Below are 24,725 nucleotides of genomic sequence, written 5' to 3' on the forward strand. Positions count from 1 at the left end.
GGACCCAACACAGATCCCTGTGGCACCCCACTAGTCACCTGCCTCCAACCCGATAAACAGCCATCCACCATTGCCCTCTGGCTTCTCCCATTCAGCCACTGTTGAATCCATCTTGCTATTCCTGCATTTATACCCAACAGTTGAACCTTCTTAACCAACCTTCCATGAGGAACCTTGTCAAAGGCCTTACTAAAGTCCATATAGACAACATCCACTGCCTTACCCTCGTCAATTTCCCTAGTAACCTCTTCAAAAAATTCAAGAAGATTAGTCAAACATGACCTTCCAGGCACAAATCCATGTTGACTCTTCCTAATCAGACCCTGTTTATCCAGATGCTTATATATATTATCTCTAAGTATCTTTTCCATTAATTTGCCCACCACTGAAGTCAAACTAACAGGTCTATAATTGCTAGGTTTACTCTTAGAACCCTTTTTAAACAATGGAACAACATGCGCAGTACGCCAATCCTCCGGCATTATTCCCGTTTCTAATGGCATTTGAAATATTTCTGTCATAGCCCCGGCTATTTCTACACTAACTTCCCTCAATGTCCTAGGGAATATCCTGTCAGGACCTGGAGACTTATCCACTTTTATATTTTTCAAAAGTGTCAGTATTTCTTTTACTTTGAAACTCATAGTATCCATAGCTACTCTACTAGTTTCCCTTACCTCACATAATTTAATATCCTTCTCCTTGATGAATACCGAAGAAAATAAATTGTTCAATATCTCCCCCATCTCTTTTGGCTCTGCAGATAGCTGTCTACTCTGTCTCTCCAATGGACCAATTTTATCCCTCGTTATCCTTTTGCTATTAATATAGCTGTGGAAACCCTTTGGATTTACTTTCACCTTACTTGCCAAAGCAACCTCATGTCTTCTTTTAGCTTTTCTAATTTCTTTCTTAAGATTCTTTTTACATTCCTTATACTCCTCAAGCACCTCATTTACTTCATGCTGCCTATAATTATTGTAGATCTCCCTCTTTTTCCGAACAAGATGTCCAATTTCCCTTGAAAACCAGGGCTCTTTCCAATTTTTACTGTTTCCTTTCAACCAAACAGGAACATAAAGATTCTGTACTCTTAAAATTTCCCCTTTAAATGTCCTCCATTTCTCTTCTACATCTTTCCCATAAAACAAAATGTCCCAGTTCACTCCTTTGAAATCATTTCGCATCTCATCAAAGTTAGCCTTTCTCCAATCAAAAATCTCAACCCTAGGTCCAGTTCTGACCCTCTCCATAATTATATTGAAACTAATGGTATTGTGATCACTGGACCCGAAGTGCTCCCCAACGCATACCTCCGCCACCTGTCCCGTCTCATTTCCTAACAGGAGGTCCAGCACTGCACTCCTCTAGTAGGTACCTCTATGTATTGCTACAAAAAAACTATCCTGCACACATTTTACAAACTCCAAACCATCCAGCCCATTTACAGAATGTGTTTCCCAGTCTATGTGTGGAAAGTTGAAACCTTTCCCACTTCTCAGTTCCACCCAAATAGCCTCCCTAGATGAGCCCTCCAATCTATCCTGCCAAAGCACTGCTGTACCTTTCCCACTTCTCAGTTCCACCCAAATAGCCTCCCTAGATGAGCCCTCCAATCTATCCTGCCAAAGCACTGCTGTAATATCTTCCCTGACTAGCAATGCAACACCTCCACCTCTTGCCCCTCCAATTCTATCACCCCTGAAGCTACGAAATCCTGGAATATTTAGTTTCCAATCACAGCCCTCATGTTTCACTGATCGCCACAACATCATACTTCCAGGTGTCTATCCAGACTCTAAGCTCATCCACCTTTCTTACAATGCTCCTAGCATTAAAATATGCACATTTAAGAAACCCCCCGTCTCTTATTCTCTGTTTATTTCCTTTTTTTTCTTTCTCCTCTTGTGTCCGAGTGCTTCCCTTTTCTGCTTCCTGCCTCCCATTCTGTCTACTAGCTTTCTCTATTTGAGTCCCTCGCCCCAACCATTCTAGTTTAAAGTCTCCCCAGTAGCCTTTGCAAATTTCCCCGCCAGGATATTGGTCCCCCTCGGGTTCAAGTGCAACCCATCCTTTCTGTACAGGTCCCACCTTCCCCAAAAGAAGTCCCAATGATCCAGAAACTTGAATCCCTGCCCTCTGCACCAGTCTTTCAGCCACGCATTTATCCTCCACCTCGCTCCATTCCTACTCTCACTGTCGCGTGGCACAGGCAGTAATCCTGAGATTGTTACCTTTTTGGTCCTTTTCCTTAACTCTCCTCCCAACTCCCTAAATCCTCCCTTCAGGACCTCTTCCCTTTTTTTACCTATGTCATTTGTACCTATATGTACCACGACCTCAGGCTCCTCTCCCTCTGATTTCAGGATATCTTGGACGCGTTGAGACACGTCCGAGACCTTGGCACCAGGGAGGCAGACCACCATCCTGGTCTCCCGACTGCGTCCACAGAATCGCCTATCCGACCCCCTAACAATAGAGTCCCCAATTACTATTGCCCTCTTCTTTTTTCCCTACCTTTTGGAGCAACAGGGCCAGTCTCTGTGCTGGAGGCCCGTCCGCTGTCACTACCCCCGGGTAGGCTGTAACCCCCATCCGTACTCAAACAGGAGTACTTATTTGCAAGGTGTACCGACATTGGAGTACTCACTCGTTCCTGCCTCTGCCCCTTGCCCTTCCTTAGCGTGACCCACATGTCTCTCTCCCATGGTTTTGGAGTGACCACCTCCCTATAAATCCTCTCTATGACCTCCTCACTCTCCCTGACCAGACATAGGTTATCGAGCTGCTGCTCCAGGATCCTAATACGGTCCCTTAGGAGCCCCATCTCGATGCACCTGGTGCAGATGTGGACGTCTGGAGGGCCATCCGACACCATGACCTCCCACATCTGACATCCAGAACAGCACACTGCTCTGGCTGTCATTCTCCCGCCTTACCCTGGATCCGATACAAGTACAATACAATAGAAACTGCTGGGAGAAATCAGCAGGTATCTGACTCACAACAGCTGCTCCCTCTTGACCTAAATCTAACACTTTCTTGAATATATCCAGTGAATTGGCCTCCACTGCCTTCTGTGGCAGAGAATTCCACAGATTCACAACTCTCTTGGTGAAAAGGTGTTTCCTCATCTCAGTCCTAAATGGCCTACCCCTTATTCTTAAACTGTGACCCCTGGTTCTGGATTTCCCCAACATCGGGAACATTTTTCCTGCATCTAGCCTGTCCAATCCCTTAAGAACACACTGTGTTCTGTGTAGAATCCTGAACTGGAGTTAGTTGATGCACAGCCTTACTGAAGGTAACAAGTCCCATATCTTTGCAGGCATCATAGCCTGAAAGTGGAATAACATTGCGGTTGACAACACAGAAGCGCAACCTGTATGGTTGATCCTCTAAGTGGCACTGCAGCTTCACAATATCGACCGTATTGGTCTTGCTTCCCCCATGTGTAAGAAGAGTAACATTGCTGGGTTTTAATAGCTCTGCCTTCCTCAGACGATTGAACTGTTCCCGAGACAGAACATTGCATTTCGCGCCAGTATCGATTTTCATCTCGATCACTTTATTGTTTCCTGTTACGATGGCCATTGACTCACTATTCTGCACATTAAGACAATGTGCCTGCAGAACGATTCCATCGACCTTTGCCTCTCGACCATGCTGCTATCGGGAAAAATGTGACAGGGGCTCATCCTACGGCAAATTTATGGCCTGCTTTGCCTGCTCTCTGTTAGGTCGTGATCTGCAACATCTCCAGAAATGGTTTCACCTCCTGCACTGATGGCAGACTTGACCAAAGGCAGGGCTCTTCCCACTATTAGCCAAGTGCCACCCACCACAGTTCTTACATTCTTGAATAAAGCGAGCCGCAGGATAGTTAAGCTGTTTTTACCTAGTTAATTCTTGCCTAGGTTGAGTGGGAGATAAGGCCTGAGATCTTCCAAACTGACCTTGTAGTGCTATCTGCTGCTGCCTTAGTTGCCTTGGACACGGAGGTAGCACGCTATAGACCTCTACACTGGAATGTATACTATCTAACACACGTTGGAATGTTGTGCTTGAGTGAGCATTTGAGCATTTGAGCATTACGAATGGACAGTTCCTAATTCTCACAGAATGCAAGGTCATTTCTGGATCACGGATGAGCTTTCTTCTCAGCTTGTCGTTAAGAAGACCACACACCAACTGGTCTGTAATAAAGTCATCTTTGAGATCGCCAAATCTGCAAGTTCCTGCAGCTTTTTTTTATAACACAAACAAATTTATAGCGTAAAGTACTTGTTATGATAAAAAATAACATTTTAAAAAAGCCTAAGAGATCAAACATTATCGCGGATTTGATCTGTGCCTGGTTTTGCTGCTGATTGTCTGATCCATAATCCATCCATGTCAGGTTTCCACACCACTGCCACCTAGTGGTGCGCAGGCATCAACTTACGATTTCGAGCCTTCAGCTCTCATTTTGATGGTCTATGTATGTATTCTAATTAAAGTACTTGTTATGATATATAATGAGTCTGTATCAATAGTACTTTGCACAGTTAGTGCTACTGAACTGCCACCTGTCCCACAGCAGGCTACTGGAGCCAGGGGGGGATGGCGGAGGGGTTATGGAGGGAGGGGGCATGGATGGAGGGGGCAAGTGTGCCTGCCAGCTTACTGCCATGCTCTTCCTCACCCCAGGCTGCGGAGGAGGGCAGATGGCTGGTGTTACAGAACTGTCACCTGGCCCACAGCTGGCTGCCCGAGCTGGAGCAGCTGTGTGACGAGTTGATCACGGACAGTGAGAGGACCAGGCCCGACTTCCGCCTGTGGCTCACCAGCTACCCCTCCCAGGACTTCCCCGTCTCCCTGCTGCAGAACGGCATCAAGATGACCAACGAGCCCCCCAAGGGGCTCCGAGCAAACCTGCTGAGGTCTTACCTCAACCACCCCATCTCAGACCCCCTGTTCTTCACCGGCTGCAACAAACCACAGGTGATGTATTCACCACCGCTCAACACAGTGTGTGTGTGTGTGTGTGTGTGTGGTGTGTGTGTGTGTGTGTGTGTGTGTGTGTGTGTGTGTGTGTGTGTGTGTGTGTGTGTGTGTGTGTGTGTGTGTGTGTGTGGTGTGTGTGGTGTGTGTGTGTGTGTGTGTGTGTGTGTGTGTGTGTGTGTGTGTGTGTGTGTGTGTGTGTGTGTGTGTGTGTGTGTGTGTGTGTGTGTGTGTGTGTGTGTGTGTGTGTGTGTAGTGTGTGTGTGGAGTGTGTGTGTGTGTGTGTGTGTGTGTGCGGTTGTGTGTGTGTGTGTGTGTGTGTGTGTGTGTGTGTGTGTGTGTGTGTGTGTGTGTGTGTGTGTGTGTGTGTGTGTGTGTGTGTGTGTGTGTGTGTGTGTGTGTGTGTGTGGGTGGGTGTGTGTGTGTGTGTGTGTGTGTGTGTGTGTGTGTGTGTATGTGATTGAGTGTGTGTGGGGTGGGGTGTGTGTGTGTGTGTGTGTGTGTGTGTGTGTGTGTGTGTGTGTGTGTGTGTGTGTGTGTGTGTGTGTGTGTGTGTGCGGAGTGTGTGTGTGTGTGTGTGTGTGTGTGTGTGTGTGTGTGTGTGTGTGTGTGTGTGTGTGTGTGTGTGTGTGTATGTGATTGAGTGTGTGAATGGGTGGGGTGTGTGTGTGTGTGTGTGTGTGTGTGTGGGTGGGTTGGTGTGTGTGTGTGTGTGTGTGTGTGTGTGTGTGTGTGTGTGTGTGTGTGTGTGTGTGTGTGTGTGTGTGTGTGTGTGTGTGTGTGTGTGTGTGTGTGTGTGTGTGTGTGGTGTGTGTGGGAGTTAGTTAATTAGGACTAACCTAAGTCCTATTGAGCTGCATTGTGTGTTCCTGGTGATGATGGGGGTGCATAAACGTGTACAGAGTGGGGGGGCAGGTCCGAGTCAGATTAGTGCCGGGGATTTGGGAGAGTGGTTGTCACGAGATCCAGGGGATATCACAGTATTGGCAGGCCAGTGGTGCTGGGCAAGGGGTGATATGGACATAGAACTGTTCCGCACACGTACAGGTCCTTCGGCCCACAATGGTTGTGCCTAACATGAAACCAAGTGAAAGTGATCTCAGCTACCTGTACATAATCCATATCCCTCTATTTCATACACTTCCTATCTAAAAGCCTCCGACTAGTTTAGCTGCCTCCACCACCTCCCCTGGCAATACCTTCCACGCCCCCGCCCACCACTCTGTGTAAAATAATTATTCCAGGCATCATTCTGGTAAACCTCCTCTGCATCTTCTCCCAAGTCTCCACATCTTTCCTGCAGAGGGGCGACCAGAACTGTATGCAATACTCCAAATGCAGCCTATCTTGTCTTATTGAGCTGCATCTTAGGTGCCTGGTCATGATGGGGGTGTACAGAATGGAGGGCAGGTCGGAGTCAGATTAGCGCCGGGAATTTGGGACAGTGGGTGTGTGTTGGTTGAGGGATGCAGGTCAGTTCAGTGTACACCTGCGTCACACAGCGCCAGAGACCCAGGTTCGATCCTGACTACGGGCGCTGGCAGTGTGCGGTTTTCACAGACTCTCAATAACTGCATTGGCTTCCCGCTCTCCTCCCACATTCCAAAGACATGCGGATTTTGTAGGTTAATCGGCCTCTGCAAAATGACAGAGTGTGCACCCAGAGAAAACCCACGCAGGTCACAGGGAGAACGTACAGACTCCGCACAGACAGGTCCAACCTGGGTCTCTGGCGCTGTAAGGCTGCAACTCTACCGCTGCGCCACCGTGCCTAATAAGTTGATACTTTTTTTAAGTTCAGAGACAGCAAGGAAACCAGCCCATTGGTCCATGGATTCCACGCCAACCATTGTTGACATGTTATCCCAGTATCTCATCCACAGAGGCCAATCCACCTACAAACCCACGCATCTTTGGGATGTGGGAGGAATCCAGAGCATCCAGACAAAACCTACATGGGTCCAGGGACACAGATACAAAATGCTGGAGTAACTTAGTGGGTCAGGCAGCATTTCTGGAGAGAAGGAATAGGTGACGTTTTGGGTCAAGACCCATCTCCAAACTGAGAGTCAGAGGAAAAGGAACCAAGAGATATGAATAGATACAAGTTCAAGTTCACATTTATTGCCACATGCACCAGTTAAGGTACAGTGGAGTATACAGAAGAGGAGAATTTCTTCAAGGTACAGTGGAATTTGATTTACCTTGCAGCCACACAATCAAAAAGAGCACAATACACACTAGAATACAACATGCACAAATTAACAAAAGATATGCAAAAAGACAGCTCAAAGCCAGCAACGATGATCAAGGAAAGGTGGAGCCCACAATGGTCCATTGTTGGTTGTGGGGAAGGTGGTAATGAGTGCTATAAACAGCAGGACGACAGTGAAACTAGTACGACAACTAGGGTGGTGGAGGGACGGAGGGCGACCAGGATGGAGAACTTACAAACTCCACATAGACAGCATCCAAGGTCTGGATGGAACCTGGGTCTGTGAGTTAACTTAGGTTTTAATTTTTTTAATAAGAATGTAAAAATGTGGGAATGTGATGGAGTGTTGAGATGGTTTTGAGTATGTTTTGACTGATGGATTTTTAACGTCCATGGCATCTTTGGTTGCCGGCCAGTGAGGCAGCAGCTAAAGACATCAGTGGGCACAGTGGCCTCCGTGGAGAGACTTGCACCAACCCCTCTCAATAAGGACAGGTTTAGTCAGCGGAGACGGGGGGGAGAGCTCGCACGGGGCCCTTGTCTCCCACAGGCGTCACAGTCAGAGCCGTGTTCAGTGTGTGAGCAGAGATACCAGCCCACACCGCCAGCTGTGTGATTGTTCAAGAGTCTCATTGTCTGTAACTCATTTTCACCTAGCCCACCGCTAACAATGGCCTGTTGCCTTCATCATTGTTGCTTCTTTTCATACCTTTCATCCATTTGTTCTATATCTCACCATATCACCATCTATCTTGTTTCCCTTACCCCTACCTCTCAGTCTCAAGAAGGGTCTCGACCTATTCCTTCTCTCCAGAGATGTTGCCCGTCCTGCTGAGTTACTCCAGCTTTCTGTATCTGTCTTTGAGAATTTGTTGAACTATGGTCTGTGAAATCTCCATTTTTCCACGTAACTCTGAAGCATGGAAAGCATTATCCTGGCGTGATCTTCTGACTGGCCTTGTTAGTTTAGTTTTCAGATGCAGCGCGGAAACGAGCCCTTCGGCCCACCGAGTCCGCGCCGACCAGCGATCCCCGCACATAGACAACATCCTACACACACTAGGGACAATTTACAAATTATACCAAGCAATCAACCTACAAACCTGCACATCTTTGAAGCGTGGGAGTAAACGGGAGAAAACCCACTCAGGTCACGGGGAGAACATACAAACTCCGTACAGACAGCACCCATAGTCAGGATGGAACCGAGGTCTCTGGCGCTGTGAACAGCAACTCTACCGCTGTGCCATCGTGACACCAATTTTGGGAGGGTGCTGGAGTTGAAGTGTAAATGTGCCACAGCCCAGACCTTGTTTGTTTGATGCGTGTGTGTGTGTGTGGGGGGGGTTATAATATCACTGTTCCTTGTGTTGACAGGTGTGGGAGAAGCTGCTCTTTGCCCTGTGTTTTTTCCACGCTCTTGTTCAGGAACGCCGCATGTTTGGTTCCATCGGGTGGAACGTTCCCTACGAGTTCAACGAGTCTGACCTGAGGATCAGTGCAAGGCAAATCCAGGTATATCACCAAGACCACCGTGTCTAACAGTGCAGGCTTACCTCACAAACTGAATCAACCCTCTCATATCACTTCAGATACATTGTCCTACCAGCCAACATTGTCAGTTCAATGCTTCAGTTTAGTTTACAGATACAGCGCGAAAAACAGGTCCTTCAGCTCATTGAATCCGTGCCGACCAGCGATCCCCGCACACTAACACTATCCTTCACAAACTAGGGGCAATTTACAATTTTACCACAGCCAATTAAGCTACAAACCTACACGTCTTTGGAGTGTGAGAAGAAACTGGAGCACCCGGGGAAAATCCACGCAGGTCATGGGGAGAACGTGCAAACTCCGTACAGACAGCACCGTGATCAGTATTGAACTGGCGTCTCTGGCGCTGTAAGGCAGCAACTCTACCGCTGAGCCACCCGGTATGCACAGCACTGTGGAACTCTTTTGCACTGCCACAAATGCACAGTCGCCACAATTTTGGCGGTGTTTTTTTTTAAAAGCACTCTCCGGTCCTCAGGGCTTGGAGCTTCATCCGCAAGTGGTCATTGGGTCATCATTGTCGGTGGCCACCATGTCTTTATTCTCGCCCGTCCTTGTCCGGTTCATCCTTGGTTACGATGGTCCCTTTCGCTGCCCAGTCAAACTTGTTTGCAGCGACCAGATTTGACTGAGGGGTGATCTTATCGAGGGGGAGAAGTCCATGAGAGGATTAGATCGGGTAGATGCACAGAGGCACTTGCCCAGAGTAGGTGAATTAAGAACCAAAGAGCATAGATTAGTTTAGTTTAAAGATATGGCGTGGAAACAGGCCCTTCAGCCCATCGAGCCCTCACCGACCAGCAAACCCTGTACATTAGTTCTATCTGACACACTAGGGACAATTTACAGAAGCCAATTAAACTACAAACCTGCACATCTTGGGAATGTGGGAGGAAACCGGAGCATCCGATGGAAACCTTGCCCTTCACATTAACAGGAGCGTGCAGCCCCTGTATTCTCGTTACTGAAAGCCTCCCACTTGCCAGCCTCCTCACCTACAGACAGACTCCAATCAATCTCTGTCACTTGTCCTACCTCGGTCCCTCTGTGGAGGTCCGTATAGTAGAGTCTTCCATATATTGATGAAGGAAGCTTTCTTGGACACATTTGACAAATTCCATCCTGTCCAAGCTCTTTACACAATGTGTGATCCAATCAATGTTAGAGAAGAATCCAAGGTAGGTACTTTTGAGGGCGGCACGGTGGTGCAGCGCTAAAGTTGCTGCCTCACAGCACCAGAGCATCTGCCCACTCCACCAAACTAGTAAGATTAAATGAGAACTTACCAGTTCGAAGTTTGATCGTTATTTTATGAGGAGTACGTTGAGGGAATACGTGAAAAACCCCGCCAGGACGTGTGTGTCATTCTTCAAAGCAGCGGTGTGAAATCACAGATAACTGTAATGACTGAACATAGTAAGATTAGAGAAGAAGGTACCAGTTGCATCTAACTGCATAGCTGCCGATGTAGCTGCAGCCCTGGTGGAATGAGATTTTAAAATGTTAGTATCCACCCCAGCCTTTATTAGAACCTGTTTAAGCCATCTTGAGATGGTCTAGCCCGTCCCTTTTTTGTGTGGTTGCTTGTGGCTGATTAGAAGTGCCATCTCATTGCCTCTGATGATTTTTGTGTTCTCCATATATAACAACAAATGTCTTACCATACAGAGATGATTATTAATGATCTGGATGAGGGAATTGAAGGCAATATCTCCAAGTTTGTGGATGACACTAAGCTGGGGGGCAGTGTTAGCTGTGAGGAGGATGCTAGGAGACTGCAAGGTGACTTGGATTCCTGGGATGTCAGGACTGTCTTATGAAGAAAGATTGGATAGACTTGGTTTATACTCTCTAGAATTTAGGAGATTGAGAGGGGATCTTATAGAAACTTACAAAATTCATAAGGGGTTGGACAGGCTAGATGGGGAAGTCCTTAAGGACAAGGGGGAAATCCTTTAAAACCGAGATGAGAAAAACTTTTTTCACACAGAGAGTGGTGAATCTCTGGAACTCTCTGCTACAGAGGGTAGTTGAGGCCAGTTCATTGGCTATATTTAAGAGGGAGTTAGATGTGGCCCTTGTGGCTAAAGGGATCAGAGGGTATGGAGAGAAGGCAGGTACGGGATACTGAGTTGGATGATCAGCCATGATCATATTGAATGGCGGTGCAGGCTCGAAGGGCCAAATGGCCTACTCCTGCACCTAATTTCTATGTTTCTATGTTTCTATGATTATCTGTCGGGTAAGTCTTAAATTCTATATTGAGGTCTGCTGACACCTGTCTGTTCTGCTTGACTAATTCATAAATATGAAACGTTATATTCCCAGATGAAGAAGTCATGTTGTTCAGTCTTAATTTATGTAACGACTATACCCTTTGTGCCGTGACCAAAGCCATCAGCATGACTGTTTTCAGTGTCAGTCTTTGTAGTGACAGAGCTGTTGCTGGAGACCAATTCCTTAGCATAGTCAGGACAATACTCACATCCCATATTTGAGAGTACCTGGTTCTTGGGGGATTGATATTAAAAATTCCCCTCATAAGTTTTGTTCCCGGGGGTGAGTCCCAACAGAATGACGCTCTGTTCCTTGCCATAGATATGTTGACAGGGCACTTCTGGCGCAGTTGATGGCACTATAACTGAGCCCCTCATCATAATGCGGCATCTCTGGCCTGGATCGATCGCCTCAGCGCAGAGGGAGAACAAGGAGGGAAGAGACGGAGACTAAGTCTTTGCCTCCATCACAGTGAGGATGTGCTCGGTGAACTCACTGTGGTGGATGTTTAATTTGTGTTTATTGTATGTTTTGTTTTTATTGGTTCTGTGTATGACTGCAGGCAACATAATTTCGTTCAGACCGTAAGGTCTGAATGAGAATAAAGGAATCTAATTCTAATTCTAATTCTAATGGAGGCCTGCCAGGAATTCCAGAACAGACGGGATGTTCATAGATCTGTAGGTGATGTTGTTTCTGTGACAATATATCTCCCATTTCCTGATGTATACCAGATACTGTTTTTTGGTGAACTGTCTGTGGGCCGCTGAAATAATGTTCACTGTTCGGTCCGTCAGTCCCAGCTGTAGTAGAGGTACTTTTAGACTCTACAAATTAATAAGTTCATATAGTTATGACATGGGTGGCTATCCCTTGTTACGGGATGAAACAATAAATCTGGTCTATTCAGGATGGTGATACATGGTTCTAATACCCTGTCGAGTATCACAGGGAACCATGGTTGAGTAGGCCAATCGGGTACTACCAAACTACCAGACGCAGAGTCTTGCTGTATTTTCCTTAATACCCGACTGATGAGGCAGAAAGGAGGGAATGCATAAATAAACAATTTCCCCCAATGCAGCGAAAAGGCATCTGTCGCCGCTGCCCCAGGGTCTGGTTCCCATGAAACATAGTTTGATAACTGGTGATTAAGTCTGGATGCGAATAGATCGATATCTGGTGTTCCATACCGTGCTGTAATATCAGCAAATACTTTTTTATCCAACATCCATTCGGTGTTTTTATTAAATTTGCGTGAACTGGTGTCTGCCACTGAATTTAGTTTACCTGGTAGGTAAGTAGCTGAGATCCAAATATTTCTCTGGATACACCATTGCCAAATTGTATTGGCCAGATTGTCACATGATGTTGATTTGTTTCCACCCATGTGGTTGATATATGCTGTCAATCTGTAGTCTAACATGCTGGTGATATAACCTAGAACAATATGACTTTAGGCCAGGGAATGCACCCAACATTTCCAGGTAGTTTATGCCCAGTGTTTGTAATAATGACGCCTCCTGTGCATTCCATCTACCTCCACAGCTGGAGATGGAATTGGTAGCACCCCAACCAAGTACACTGGCATCAGTTTGTAGCACCATAGAAGGGTTGCTGATAATGATTGGATTGGAACAATGCCGAATCTTTCCACCATTTTAGTTCCATTATAGCTTCGATTGGTAGCTTCATTTGTCTGTCAAAATGACCAGCATTCATTTTGAGTGCTCGTATTTTTGCCCTCTGTAAATTTTGGTAATGTAAAGGTCTGAATTATGTGGCTGGAAAAGCAGCCACCATTTTGCCAATTACTCTTGCTACCAATCTGATGGACGGTTTACTGATGTCAATGAGGTTATTGCAAGCCTCTATTAAGACTATAGCCTTTCCCTTTGGCAAAGTCACCGACATGTGAACTGAGTCAATGGTGAACCCCAAATAATCCATTGTGGTGGAAGGCGTTAATTTAGATTTAACTGGATGGATAATAAACCCCAGTTTTTCAAATAATTGTTTTGTGGCTGTTACAGTTTGGCCAATTCCAAAGTTTTGCCCACAATAAGTATGTCATCTAGATATGCCATGACCATGTGTTTTCGTTTCTGCAGAAACGCTAGGGCTGGTTTCAAAATTTTTGTGAACAGCCTGGGGGCTGATGTTAACCCATTTAGTAGCGCTCTATACTGCCAGCGCTGTCCCATCCAGTTGAATTTTAAGTAACATCTGTGGTCACCTCGTATAGGCACAGAATAGTAAGCATCTTTTAAATCGATGCTAGCCATGAAGTAACCTTTGGAAATCAATTGTTTAGCAGTAACAAAGGTTCCCATTTTGAAATGAATATATTGTACAAATGTATTTAAATTGGTCAAATCTATGATGATGCGACAACCACCATCTTTTTTGTTTTTGGTTACGATATAAGATACAAATTCCAGCGAGTCGTGTTGGGTTTTTTCAATTGCCCCTTTTGCGCAAAGCCGCTTCCAGTTCAGCATGTGCTTCTGATTATTCTTTGCCTGAAAGTAAGTAACTTTTTCGGTTTGGTACATGCTGAACTGGAGGGCTATATTTGTGTATAAATTCTATGGTATATCCCTGGATATTGCTTAAAATATAAGTGTCTGTAGTTAACATACTCCATGCATCCAGAAAGAAGTGTAATCTCCCCCCAACCTCCATACTCCCTGCAATTTGTAAGGAACCAGACCCACCTACCTCCATGGTTAGTGGCAGGTTTACTTCTTTTTGTAAATCCTTCGTGGAGGTTGAGGCGCCGGTGTCTGGGTTTGTGGTTGGGATGGTGTTGGGGGTTTGCGCATCTTCCAAAAAGGCCGGTCTGGGCCATGGCCTAAAAAAGACCGATGTTCGGTGTACCTGGCGTTTGAGCTTTCACCAGTTTGTCTTGTTCTACTGGTGGGTGCATAAGGGTGCTGTTTATGGCCGTAGTAGGTTCTTGATGATGTCGCTTTTATGAGCCCCAGGGTTTTTGCCTCCTCATCGAGCTCCTTGACTTGCTTGGATAGGTTTCCTCCAAATAGTAAAATGGGTGGTTTTGTGTTTCCAGGTTTGCACAGACCTGCGAATTTCGGGTTTAAAGCAGGTCGGATGGCAATCTTCCTGATGCTGTTTATTTCATATTGTGTGTTGCAAAGCAGTGCCAGTGCATCCTGTTGATCCTGCGACATCTCCTTCTCATCTACTGTGCGGGCGAAAGCTGTTATTCCCGCTGTTAGGAGCTTTAGTACTTTTTAGAGTTTGACATCCATGCCTCTAATTCCTGCTCCGACGTGTTTCCATGTGCAATTATTTACGATGGGAACATTCAGGGATGTTTAGTTTCCTGGTGCCAAGTGTCTTGTCGTGGTGTCCATCACAGCCTGTTCCTGTAGCTGCTTAAATGACATATAATCAATACTGGCAGCTAGTTTTTGTTCCAGGTTTCGGCCAGTCTGGTCTGGCTGTATGAAGCTGGACACGATGTCCACTAGATTTTCACCTCCCTGCACCCCTTGCACACTTGATTTCTGTTCTGCAAACCCCTCTTCAGGATCAGCCCAGAACTGACCCCCAGTACTCCCCTCTGACGAGGGAGATGCACTGTGCAGCCCTACAAGAGTTGCTGCTGTGGGTGTGATAAATTGCTCACAGTGACTGGACCATCTCCCGGAGCCTGTCACGTTGGAGCATTTGCTCCATAAGCCGCTCCATCCGGCTCCAGCGCTCACGGTCACTGGCCGCTCGCGGCTGCTCGAAGTCGGACTCATCCGAGTCGACGACTTTGTTGGTTTTTTGTTTTGCCTTACCGCCCGGCCGCGGAGTGGATCTGGCCGGTGCGGGGGCAAAATCGGGCACAGCTGTTCCTATCACGGGTGATTCATGTGCCCCTGGCCGCTGCTGGCTGCCCGCAACTCCGCGGTCCTCCCCCGCCAGCTTTGTCGCAGCCCTCGTTGTTTTTCTTGGACTTGTCCATTGACTACCCACCTGTAACACAGTATGGGAACAACAAAAAAGACCGCAGAGTATCTCTTACCTACAGGTTCCGGCTTTTAAACTTCCCGCTGTGGGGGAACATCGTTCCACCCCGCCTGACTGTTTTGCAATGCGTGTAGCGATATGACACGCATGCGTCCTGGCGCGGTTCTTCACGTAGTCACTCACGTGACTCCGAAGTAAAATGTCCAAGTCACCCTGCATCCTCATAGCATCCTCCTCACAGTTCACACTGCCACCCAGCTTCACAGTGAGGTTCAATCCTGACCACGGTCTGTACAGAGTTTGGCTCTAATGGATAAAACCGTGAGTATCTCACCGTGATGTAAAAGTGTGTGTATGTATATACTGTATGTGTTTGTATACATATACATACAGACATACATATACATACACATACACACACATACTGCATATACATATATAATACACACACACGCACATATATATATATATATATTTACATACTGCACTTTTTTCTCAGTTATTATATTGTAATTATAGACAATAGGTGCAGCAGTAGGCCATTCGGCCCTTCGGGCCAGATCTCCCATTCAATGTGATCATGGCTATTCATCCACAATCAGTACCCCATTCCTGCCTTCTCGCCATATCCCTTGACTCTGCTATCCATAAGAGCTCCAACTCTCTCTTGAAAGCATCCTGAGAACCGGCCTCCACCGCCCTCTGTAGCAGAGAATTCCACAGACTCACAACTCTCTGTGTGAAAATGTTTTTCCTCATCTCCGTTCTAAATGGCTTACCACTTATTCTTAAACTGTGGCCCCTGGTTCTGGACTCCCCGAACATTGGGAACATGATTCCTGCCTTCCAAACCCTTAATAATTTTATATGTTTCAATAAGATCTCCCTCATCCTTCTAAATTCCCAAGTATACAAGCCCAGCCGCTCCAATCTATCAACATATGACAGTCCCACCATCCCGGGAATTAACCTCAGGAACCTACGCTGCACTCCCTCAATAGCAAGAAATGTCCTTCCTCAAGTTTGGAGACCAAAACTGCACACAATACTCCAAGTGTGGTCTCACTAGGACCCTTTACAACTGCAGAAGGACCTCTTTGCTCCTATACTCAACTCCTCTTGTTATGAAGGCCAACATGCCATTCGCTTTCTTAACTACCTGATTTACCTGCATGCTTACTTTCAGTGACTGATGAACAAGGACCCCCAGATCCCGTTGTACTTCCCCTTTTCCCAACTTGACACCATTTAGATAGTAATCTGCCTTCCTGTTTTTGCTACCAAAGTGGATAACCTCACATTTATCCACATTAAACTGCATCTGCCATGCATCTGCATGTATTTCTGGTGACGCTGGTGCTAGCTGCCTCCACCTTCAGCCCGGTATCTTTTTGTTTTTTTTGTTATGTTGAAGTGTGTTTTTTTAATGTCTTTATGTGGGGGAAGAGGGTACGGTAAGGGGGATACCGTCATTCAGTCGCTTCGAGGATGCAACTATTATTCGAGTCCCAACCTCGACCCCTCCCCCAGCGACCTCCCTACTGGATTGGCACGGCCTATCCTGCCGGGACCGACCAGAGCTCCAGCAGCAGCGGCGCAGCGTTGGAAACATCGCGGGGCGGACGATGCCTTACCGGGGATCGCCGTTCGGAGCTCCGGAATGGTGGACCTGCTGCACGGACATCGCGGAGCTGTGGTTCTCGGAGCTCCCAACGCGGGCGGCGCTGATCAACATCGCGGAATCCTGCGACTCCGCCCGGCTCGGTCTGTGGACTCGGGAGCCGCGGACTCCGGTGGGAGGTGGCTGATCTGGAGGTCCGGGCCGCCGTCGGGGTTCCATCGTTCCCGCCCATGGCGGCGACTGCGGGTGCTCGGGAGGCCCTGACCACGGGTGAACATCTGGGAAGATCAGTGGGGAGGCTGGCTGGATCGTACCTTCTTCAACTTTGGTGCCACTGGGTTGTGTTGTGGTTATGTTGTGTCATGGACGTCTGTGTTTGTATTTTAATATGGTTAATTAATTATTATTTATTTATTTTTTATGATACTTGACTGTAAGGAAAATAGATAATGACAATAACTTGAACAACAACAACAACAACAACAACAATACAACAACAATCTGCCCACTCACCCAACCTGTCCAAGTCACCCTGCATTCTCATAGCATCCTCCTCACAGTTCACACTGCCACTCAGCTTTATGTCATCTGCAAATTTGCTAAGGTTATTTTGAATCCCTTCATCCAAATCATTAATGTATATTGTAAATAGCTGCGGTCCGAGCACTGAGCCTTGCGGTACCCCGCTAGTCACTGCCTGCTATTCTGAAAGGGACCCGTTAATTCCTACCCTTTGTTTCCTGTCTGCCAACCAATTTTTTATCCATATCAGCATCCTACCCCAATACCATGTGCTCTAATTTTGCCCACTAATCTCCTATGTGGGATCTTATCAAATGCTTTCTGAAAGTCCAGGTACACTACACCCACTGGCTCTCCCTTGTCCAATATACTGGGTAACATCCTCAAAAAATTCCAGAAGATTAGTCAACCCTTCGTAAAGGAGGAACAGCACCTCATATTCCGTTTGGGGAGTCTGCACCCCGGGGGCATGAACATCGAATTCTCCCAGTTTTGTTAGTCCTTGCTGTCTCCTCCCCTTCCTCAGCCCCCCTGCTGTCTCCTCCCATCCCCCAGCCTTCTGGCTACTCCTCCTTTTCCCTTTCTTGTCCCCACCCACCCCCGCCCCCGATCAGTCTGAAGAAGGGTTTCGGCCCGAAACGTTGCCTATTTCCTTCGCTCCATAGATGCTGCTGCACCCGCTGAGTTTCTCCAGCTTTTTTGTGTAACCTTCGTAAATCCATGCTGACTCAGACCGATCCAGCTACTGCTATCCAAATGTGCCGCTATTTCATTTTTTATTATTGACTCCATCACCAATGTCAGACTAACTGGTCTATAATTCCCTGTTTTCACTCTCCCTGCTACCCTCCAATCCATAGGAACTGACCCTGAATCTATAGAACAATGGAAACATTGGGGATTTATCTGCCTTCAGTCCCATCATTCTATCCAACACCATTTCCTGCCTAATGTGAATTTCCTTCAGTTCCTCCGTCACCCCAGATCCTCTGGCCACTATTATATCAGGGAGATTGTTTGTGTCTTCCTTAGTGAAGACAGATCCAAAGTACCTGTTCAACTCGTCTGCCATTTCCTTGTTCCCCATAATAAATTCACCTTGTTCAGCCTTCAAGGGTCCAACTTTGGCCTAAACTGTTTTTTTCTCTTCACACACCTAAAGAAGCTTTTACAGTCCTCCTTTATATTCTTGGCTAGCTTACCTTCGTACCTCATCTTTTTTCCAGTATTGCCTTTCTAGTTACCTTCTGTTGCTCTTTAAAAGTTTCCCAATCCTCTGGCTTCCCGCTCATCTTTGCTATGTTATATTTCTTCTCTTTTATTTTTATACTCTCCCTGACTTCCCTTCTCAGCCACGGTCACCACTTACTCCCTTTAGAATCTTTCTTCCTCTTTTGAATGAACCGATCCTGCATCTTCTGCATTATTCACAGAAATACCTGCCATTGTTGTTCTACTGTCATCACCGATAGGGGCTCTTTCCAGTCAACTTTGGCCAGCTCCTCCCTCATGGCTCCATAGTCCCCTTAATACTGGCACTTCCGGTTTACCCTTCTCCCTCTCCAATTGTAGATTAAAATGTATCATACTATGGTCACTACCCCCTAATGGCTCCTTTACTTCAAGTTCCCTTATCAACTCTGGTTCATTACACAACACTGAGTCCAGAATTGCCTTCTCCCTGCTAGGCTCCAATACAAGCTGCTCTAAGAATCCATCACAAAGGCACTCTACAAACTCCCTTTCTTGGGGTCCAGTACCAACCTGATTGTCCCAGTCTACCTGCATGTTGAAATCTCTCATAACAACCATAGCATTACCTTCACAACATGCCAATTGTAACTCTTGATGCAGCATGCACCCTACATCCAGCATCCGGTAGGGTGTATGATTCAGCAAACACCCTACTGTTTGGGGCCCTGTAGATAACTCCCATTAGATGGATAGATAGATATGCCATTTATTGTCACTATACATGTACAGTGAAACTGAAAGCTGCTCGTACTCAGTGCATACATACAATTTAGCACAAAAAAACAAGAAACAGAAAAAAAACAAAAAACAGAAGTGGGATGGGGGGGGGACATATATACATATATCATATATACATATATACAGATGGAAGTCCGTGTTGGGCGGTGTAGTCAGTGCATGTGTGAATTTGAATTTATGGTAGATATAATTCTCGGAAAGCAACTATTCCTGAGTCTGTTTGTCCTGGATTTGATGCACCTATAGCGCCTTCCAGAGGGCAGCAGGTCGAACAGTCCAAACTGTTAGGGGATTCTTGCATGTATTTGTATGTTTCTTTGTATGATCTTACATACGGGGCTAATGAATTATTTGTATCTTGTTTACCCTGTAGTGTGTTTACATATTGTGTTGTGCTGCTGCAAGTAAGAATGTCATTGTTCTACCTGGGATACATGACAATAATCCCCTCTTGCCTGTTGAGTGCTGTTGGAGAGGAATCAGTGTGACCTGTCCTTGGCGTTGTGCCCACAGATCTTCCTGAATGAGTACAGCCAGGTCCCGTTCGAGGCGCTGACCTACCTGACCGGCGAGTGTAATTACGGGGGCCGTGTCACTGATGACCACGACCGGCGCCTCCTGCTCAGCCTCCTGCAGAACTTCTACTGTCAGCGCCTCCTCACTGACACACACTACAACTTCTCACCCAGTGGCACCTACTTCTCCCCACTCACCAGCTCCTATGAAGGCTACCTGGACTACATAAAGCAGCTGCCTCTCAACGCTGACCCTGAGGTACTGCATGGGGCAGCCAGACCTGGACACTGGGCAATCGGGTCGGTTACTTCAGTGTACCTTAGTCCTCTTTAGTATACTTTAGTTTACTGTAGTTTAGTTTAGTTTAGTTTAGTTTAGTTTACTGTAGTTTAGTTTAGTTTAGTAAAGAACTGCAGATGCTGATTTAAACCGAAGATAGACACAAAAAGCTGGAGTAACTTAGCGGGACAGGCAGCATCTCAGGAGAGGAATAGGTAACATTTCAGCTTGAGTCCCGTCTTCAGTCTGAGAAACGTCACCAGTTCCTTTTGTCCAAATATGTTGTCTGGCCCGCTGAGTTACTCCAGCTTTTTGTTTCTATTTTTAGTTTAGTTTAGTTTAGTTTAGTGTCAAAACAGGCCCTTCAGCCCACCGAGTCCGTGCCGACCAGCGACCCCCACACACTAGCATGATTCTACACACTAGGGACAATTTACAATTTTTATCAAAGCCAATTAACCTACAAACCTGTACGTCTTTGGAGTGTGGGAGAAAACCGGAGCACCCGGAGAAAACCCACGCAAGTCACAGGGAGAACGTACAAACTCCGTACAGACAGCACCTGTAGTCAGGATCGAACCTGGGTCAGGATCGAACCTGGTGCTGTAAGCAGCAACTTTACCTCTGCACCACCTTGCCACCTTGTTGTTGTGAGTAGTCGGGGTGAAACCCCACGGTCACATGGAGAAGTTTGTTTACCCCCCGCTGACAGGCCAGACTGACCATTATATTACAGAACAGAGCCAGGGTGAGGGGGGGGAGGGGAGGGGAGGGGAGGGGAGGGGATGGAGGGCAGAGGTAGAGAGGGAGAGGTGCAGTGGTAGGAGAGTCGGAAGAGAGGATAGGGCAAGTTAGGTAGGCAAAAAGATGGAGAGGGGAGGAGAATCGGGAAAGATGGGAAGGCAAGAGAAGGGGAGAAGAAATAGAGAGGTAGAGTTGAGAAGGAGAGAGGGGAGGAGACTAGGGAGAAGAGCGGCACGGTGGCGCAGAGGTAGAGTTGCTGCCTCACAGCGCCAGAGACCCGGGTTCAGTGCTGACTACGGGTGCTGCCTGTACGGAGTTTGTTCTTTATCCCGTGACCTGCGTGGGTTTTCCCCGGGTGCTCCGGATTCCTCCCACACTCCAGAGACGTGCAGGTTTGTAGGTTAATTGTCTTGGGTAAATGACCCTGGCGTGTGTAGCGGGGAGGGTTTGTGGGCGTGTGGTCACTGGGATAACTGGGCAGGTCATCTCCAATCCTGCACCAGACGTGACAATGTTTGCCAGATTTACCATGTCGCCAATCACAAACAGTTAAGTAGAGTTTGTCTCCCGGCAGGTCTTTGGACTGCACGAGAATGCAAACATCATGAAGGAGCAGAAGGAAGCACAGAAGCTGTTTGACGGCATCCTGACCACACTCCCCAGAGAGGTGAGCTTCAAGATTCAAGATTCAAGATTCAAGATTCAAGATTCAATTTAATTGTCATTTGGACCCCTTGAGGTCCAAACGAAATGACGTTTCTGCAGCCATACATTACAAACAAATAGACCCAAGACACAACATAATTTACATAAACATCCATCACATTGCTGCGATGGAAGGCCAAAAAAACTTATCTCTCCACTGCACCCCACCCCAGCACTGCCCCGCGATGTCAGAGTCAAAGTCAAAGCCCCCGGCTGGCGATGGCGATTGTCCCGCGGCCATTAAAGCCACGCCGGGTGGTGCAAGGTCGCACACCGGGTCTTGGTGTTGGTGCCCCCGGCGTGCGCTCGCAGAGTCCCGCAGCCATTCCAAGCCGCGCGGGGCAGTGCTGTGAGGCCCCGCTCCAGGAGCTCTTCAACCCCGCAACTCGGGCGGGAGAAGTCGCTGTTGCGGGAGCCCTGAAAAGCGGTCTCCCTCCAGGGACCCGCGGGCTCCCGGTGCCGCCGTCCGCCAGACCCGCAGTTGCAGCCTCCGAATCTCCGGAGGTCGGGCCGCAGCAGCAGCAGCGCTCCACCACCGCTCCACCCGCTCTGGACACGGCCAGCTCCGCGACGGTGAGGTGAGTCGTCGGCAACAGAGCCCCCGGTCTTCCTGTTGGAGGCCGCTCCACGTTGCAGCCCCAACGACAACGGAGACCCGACAAAGAAAAGGTCGGGTCTCTCGTGCAGGGAGAGATTTAAAAGTTACCCCCTCCCTCCCACCCCACCCCCAACCCCACACACATACCCCAACAAAAAATAACAAAAACTACATAAAGACATAGACAAAAAATAATAAAAACGCAGACAGTCTGCAGAGGCCGCTGCTGACGAGAGTCGCGCCGCCTACCGAAAAGCTTGCCCATCTATCTCCCTGTCGACATCACTCTCCCCCGGCACTGCCTACCTAGCACATACCGCCCGCCAGCTTTCTCCAGACCCTTGGGGACAGTCTGCCACCCGCCAGATCTGGCACATCCTCTGTAAGTTGAGGGTGGCACGTTGGTGCAGCGGTAGAGTTGCTCCGACCCTCGGCTGTGAGAGCAGGATAAAAATGCATCATTTAAATTTTAAAGAGAAATATGACACGTTAATGAAAGAATTGATTATGTGTAGGAAGGAACTGCAGATGCTGGTTTACACCGCAGATAGGCACAAAGTGCTGGCGTAACTCAGCGGGACAGGCAGCATCTCTGGAGAGAAGGAACGGGTGGCGTTTTGGGTCGGGATCCTGCTTCCGACGAGCTGGTTAACATTGGTCAGAGGTCATGGGGCATTGGAAGACCCATGACCAGACGAGCCTGAGCATTCAACTGGACGGCAGTCCAAGCTTCTCGTTGAATCACTGGTCTGTGTTCAATCCAAGGGATGTGTCTGGCATCAATGTAGGGCAGGAGTAAGCCATACAGCTCCTCTGTTCAATGCGGTCATCTACTGATCTTTTTTTAGTTGAGAGATACATCGCGGAAACTGGCCATTCAGCCCACCTGATCTGCATTGACCAGCCATCCCCACACACTAACACTATCCTACACACATATAACCATAGAACCATATAACAATTACAGCACGGAAACAGGCCATCACGGCCCTACAAGTCCGTGCCGAACAATTTTTTTTTCCCCTTAGTCCCACCTGCCTGCACTCATACCATAACCCTCCATTCCCTTCTCATCCATATGCCTATCCAATTTACTCTTAAATGATACCAATGAACCTGCCTCCACCACTTCCACTGGAAGCTCATTCCACACCGCTATCACTCTCTGAGTAAAGAAGTTCCCTCTCATGTTACCCCTAAACTTCTGTCCCTTAATTCTGAAGTCATGTCCTCTTGTTTGAATCTTCCCTATTCTCAAAGGGAAAAGCTTGTCCACATCAACTCTGTCTATCCCTCTCATCATTTTAAAGACCTCTATCAAGTCCCCCCTTAACCTTCTGCGCTCCAGAGAATAAAGACCTAACTTATTCAACCTATCTCTGTAACTTAGTTGTTGAAACCCAGGCAACATTCTAGTAAATCTCCTCTGTACTCTCTCTATTTTGTTGACAACTAGGGACGATTTACATTTATATCCAGCCAATTAACCTACAAACTTGTACATCTTTGGATTGTGGGAGGAAACCGGAGAAAACTCAGGCAGGTCACAGGAAAAATGTACAAACTCCGTACAGAACCGGGATGTCAGGCACTGTAAGGCAGCAACTCTACCGCTGCGCCACCGTGCTGCCCTATTCTGTCCCAGTCCTCAGCTTCTGCCCCAGATCTCCATTGCCCTTATTTCCCACATCTGCCATAGAACAGAGAACAGCACAGCACAGCACCATGTCCTTCGGCCCACAAGGCCTTCACAAATGTCCATTCTGAGAATTGGCCAACCTCCACTCTATGTGATACAGCATTGAAACAGGCCCTTTGGCCCACCTTGCCCACACCGACCAACATGTCCCATCTACACTAGTCCCACCTGCTTGTGTTTGGCCCAAATCCCTCTAAACCTGTCCTATCCATGTACCTGTCTAATTGCTTCTTAAACGTTGCAATAGTCTCTGCCTCAACTACCTCCTCTGGCAGCTCGTCCCATACACTCTACTGAGAGGTTAAAATTAGTCAAGTCAAGTCAAGTTTATTCGTCACATACACATGCGAGATGTGCAGTGAAATGAAAAGTGGCAATGCTCGCGGACTTTGTGCAAAAAGACAAAGACAAACAAACAAACAAACAACCAAACAAACTATAAACACAATCATAAACACACACATATTCTTTACATATTAAATATTGGAAGGAAAAACGTTCAGTAAAGTTAGTCCCTGGTGAGATAGGAGTTTACAGTTCAAATGGCCTCTGGGAAGAAACTCCTTCTCAACCTCTCCGTTCTCACCGCATGGCAACGGAGGTGTTTGCCTGACCGTAGCAGCTGCAACTGTCCGTTGCATGGATGGAAGGGATCTCCCATGATTTTATTGGCTGTGGAGTTGCACCTCCTGATGTATAGTTCCTGCAGGGGGGCTAGTGAAGTTCTCTTAGTGCGTTCGGCCGAACGCACTACTCTCTGCAGAGCCTTCTTGTCCTGGGCAGAGCAATTCCCAAACCAGATGGTAATATTTCCGGACAAGATGCTTTCCACCGCCGCTGCGTAGAAGCACTGGAGGATTCTCGGAGACACTCTGAATTTCCTCAATTGCCTGAGGTGGTAAAGGCGCTGCCTTGCCTTACTCACGAGTGCTGAGGCGTGTGATGCCCATGTCATATCCTCGGAGATGTGGACTCCCAGATATTTAAAACAGTTCACCCTATCCACAGGATCCCCATTTATACTCAATGGAGTGTACGT

The 24,725-nt window shown here is 47.4% G+C and overlaps 1 protein-coding gene across 1 annotated transcript in view; it reads left to right on the forward strand.

The window, feature by feature from the left end:
* LOC129708029 (dynein axonemal heavy chain 3-like) overlaps positions 1-24,725 on the forward strand; it is a 426,708-nt gene that overhangs the window by 372,518 nt on the left and 29,465 nt on the right. Inside the window, exons 72-75 of the mRNA XM_055653570.1 lie at positions 4,690-4,983; positions 8,576-8,713; positions 19,659-19,919; positions 21,259-21,351. Of these exons, the coding sequence (XP_055509545.1) occupies positions 4,690-4,983; positions 8,576-8,713; positions 19,659-19,919; positions 21,259-21,351 (786 nt within the window). The remainder of the gene's footprint in view (positions 1-4,689; positions 4,984-8,575; positions 8,714-19,658; positions 19,920-21,258; positions 21,352-24,725) is intronic.

This window comes from Leucoraja erinacea, chromosome 22 (assembly GCF_028641065.1).
Source record: "Leucoraja erinacea ecotype New England chromosome 22, Leri_hhj_1, whole genome shotgun sequence".
Taxonomy (NCBI): Eukaryota; Metazoa; Chordata; class Chondrichthyes; order Rajiformes; family Rajidae; genus Leucoraja; species Leucoraja erinaceus.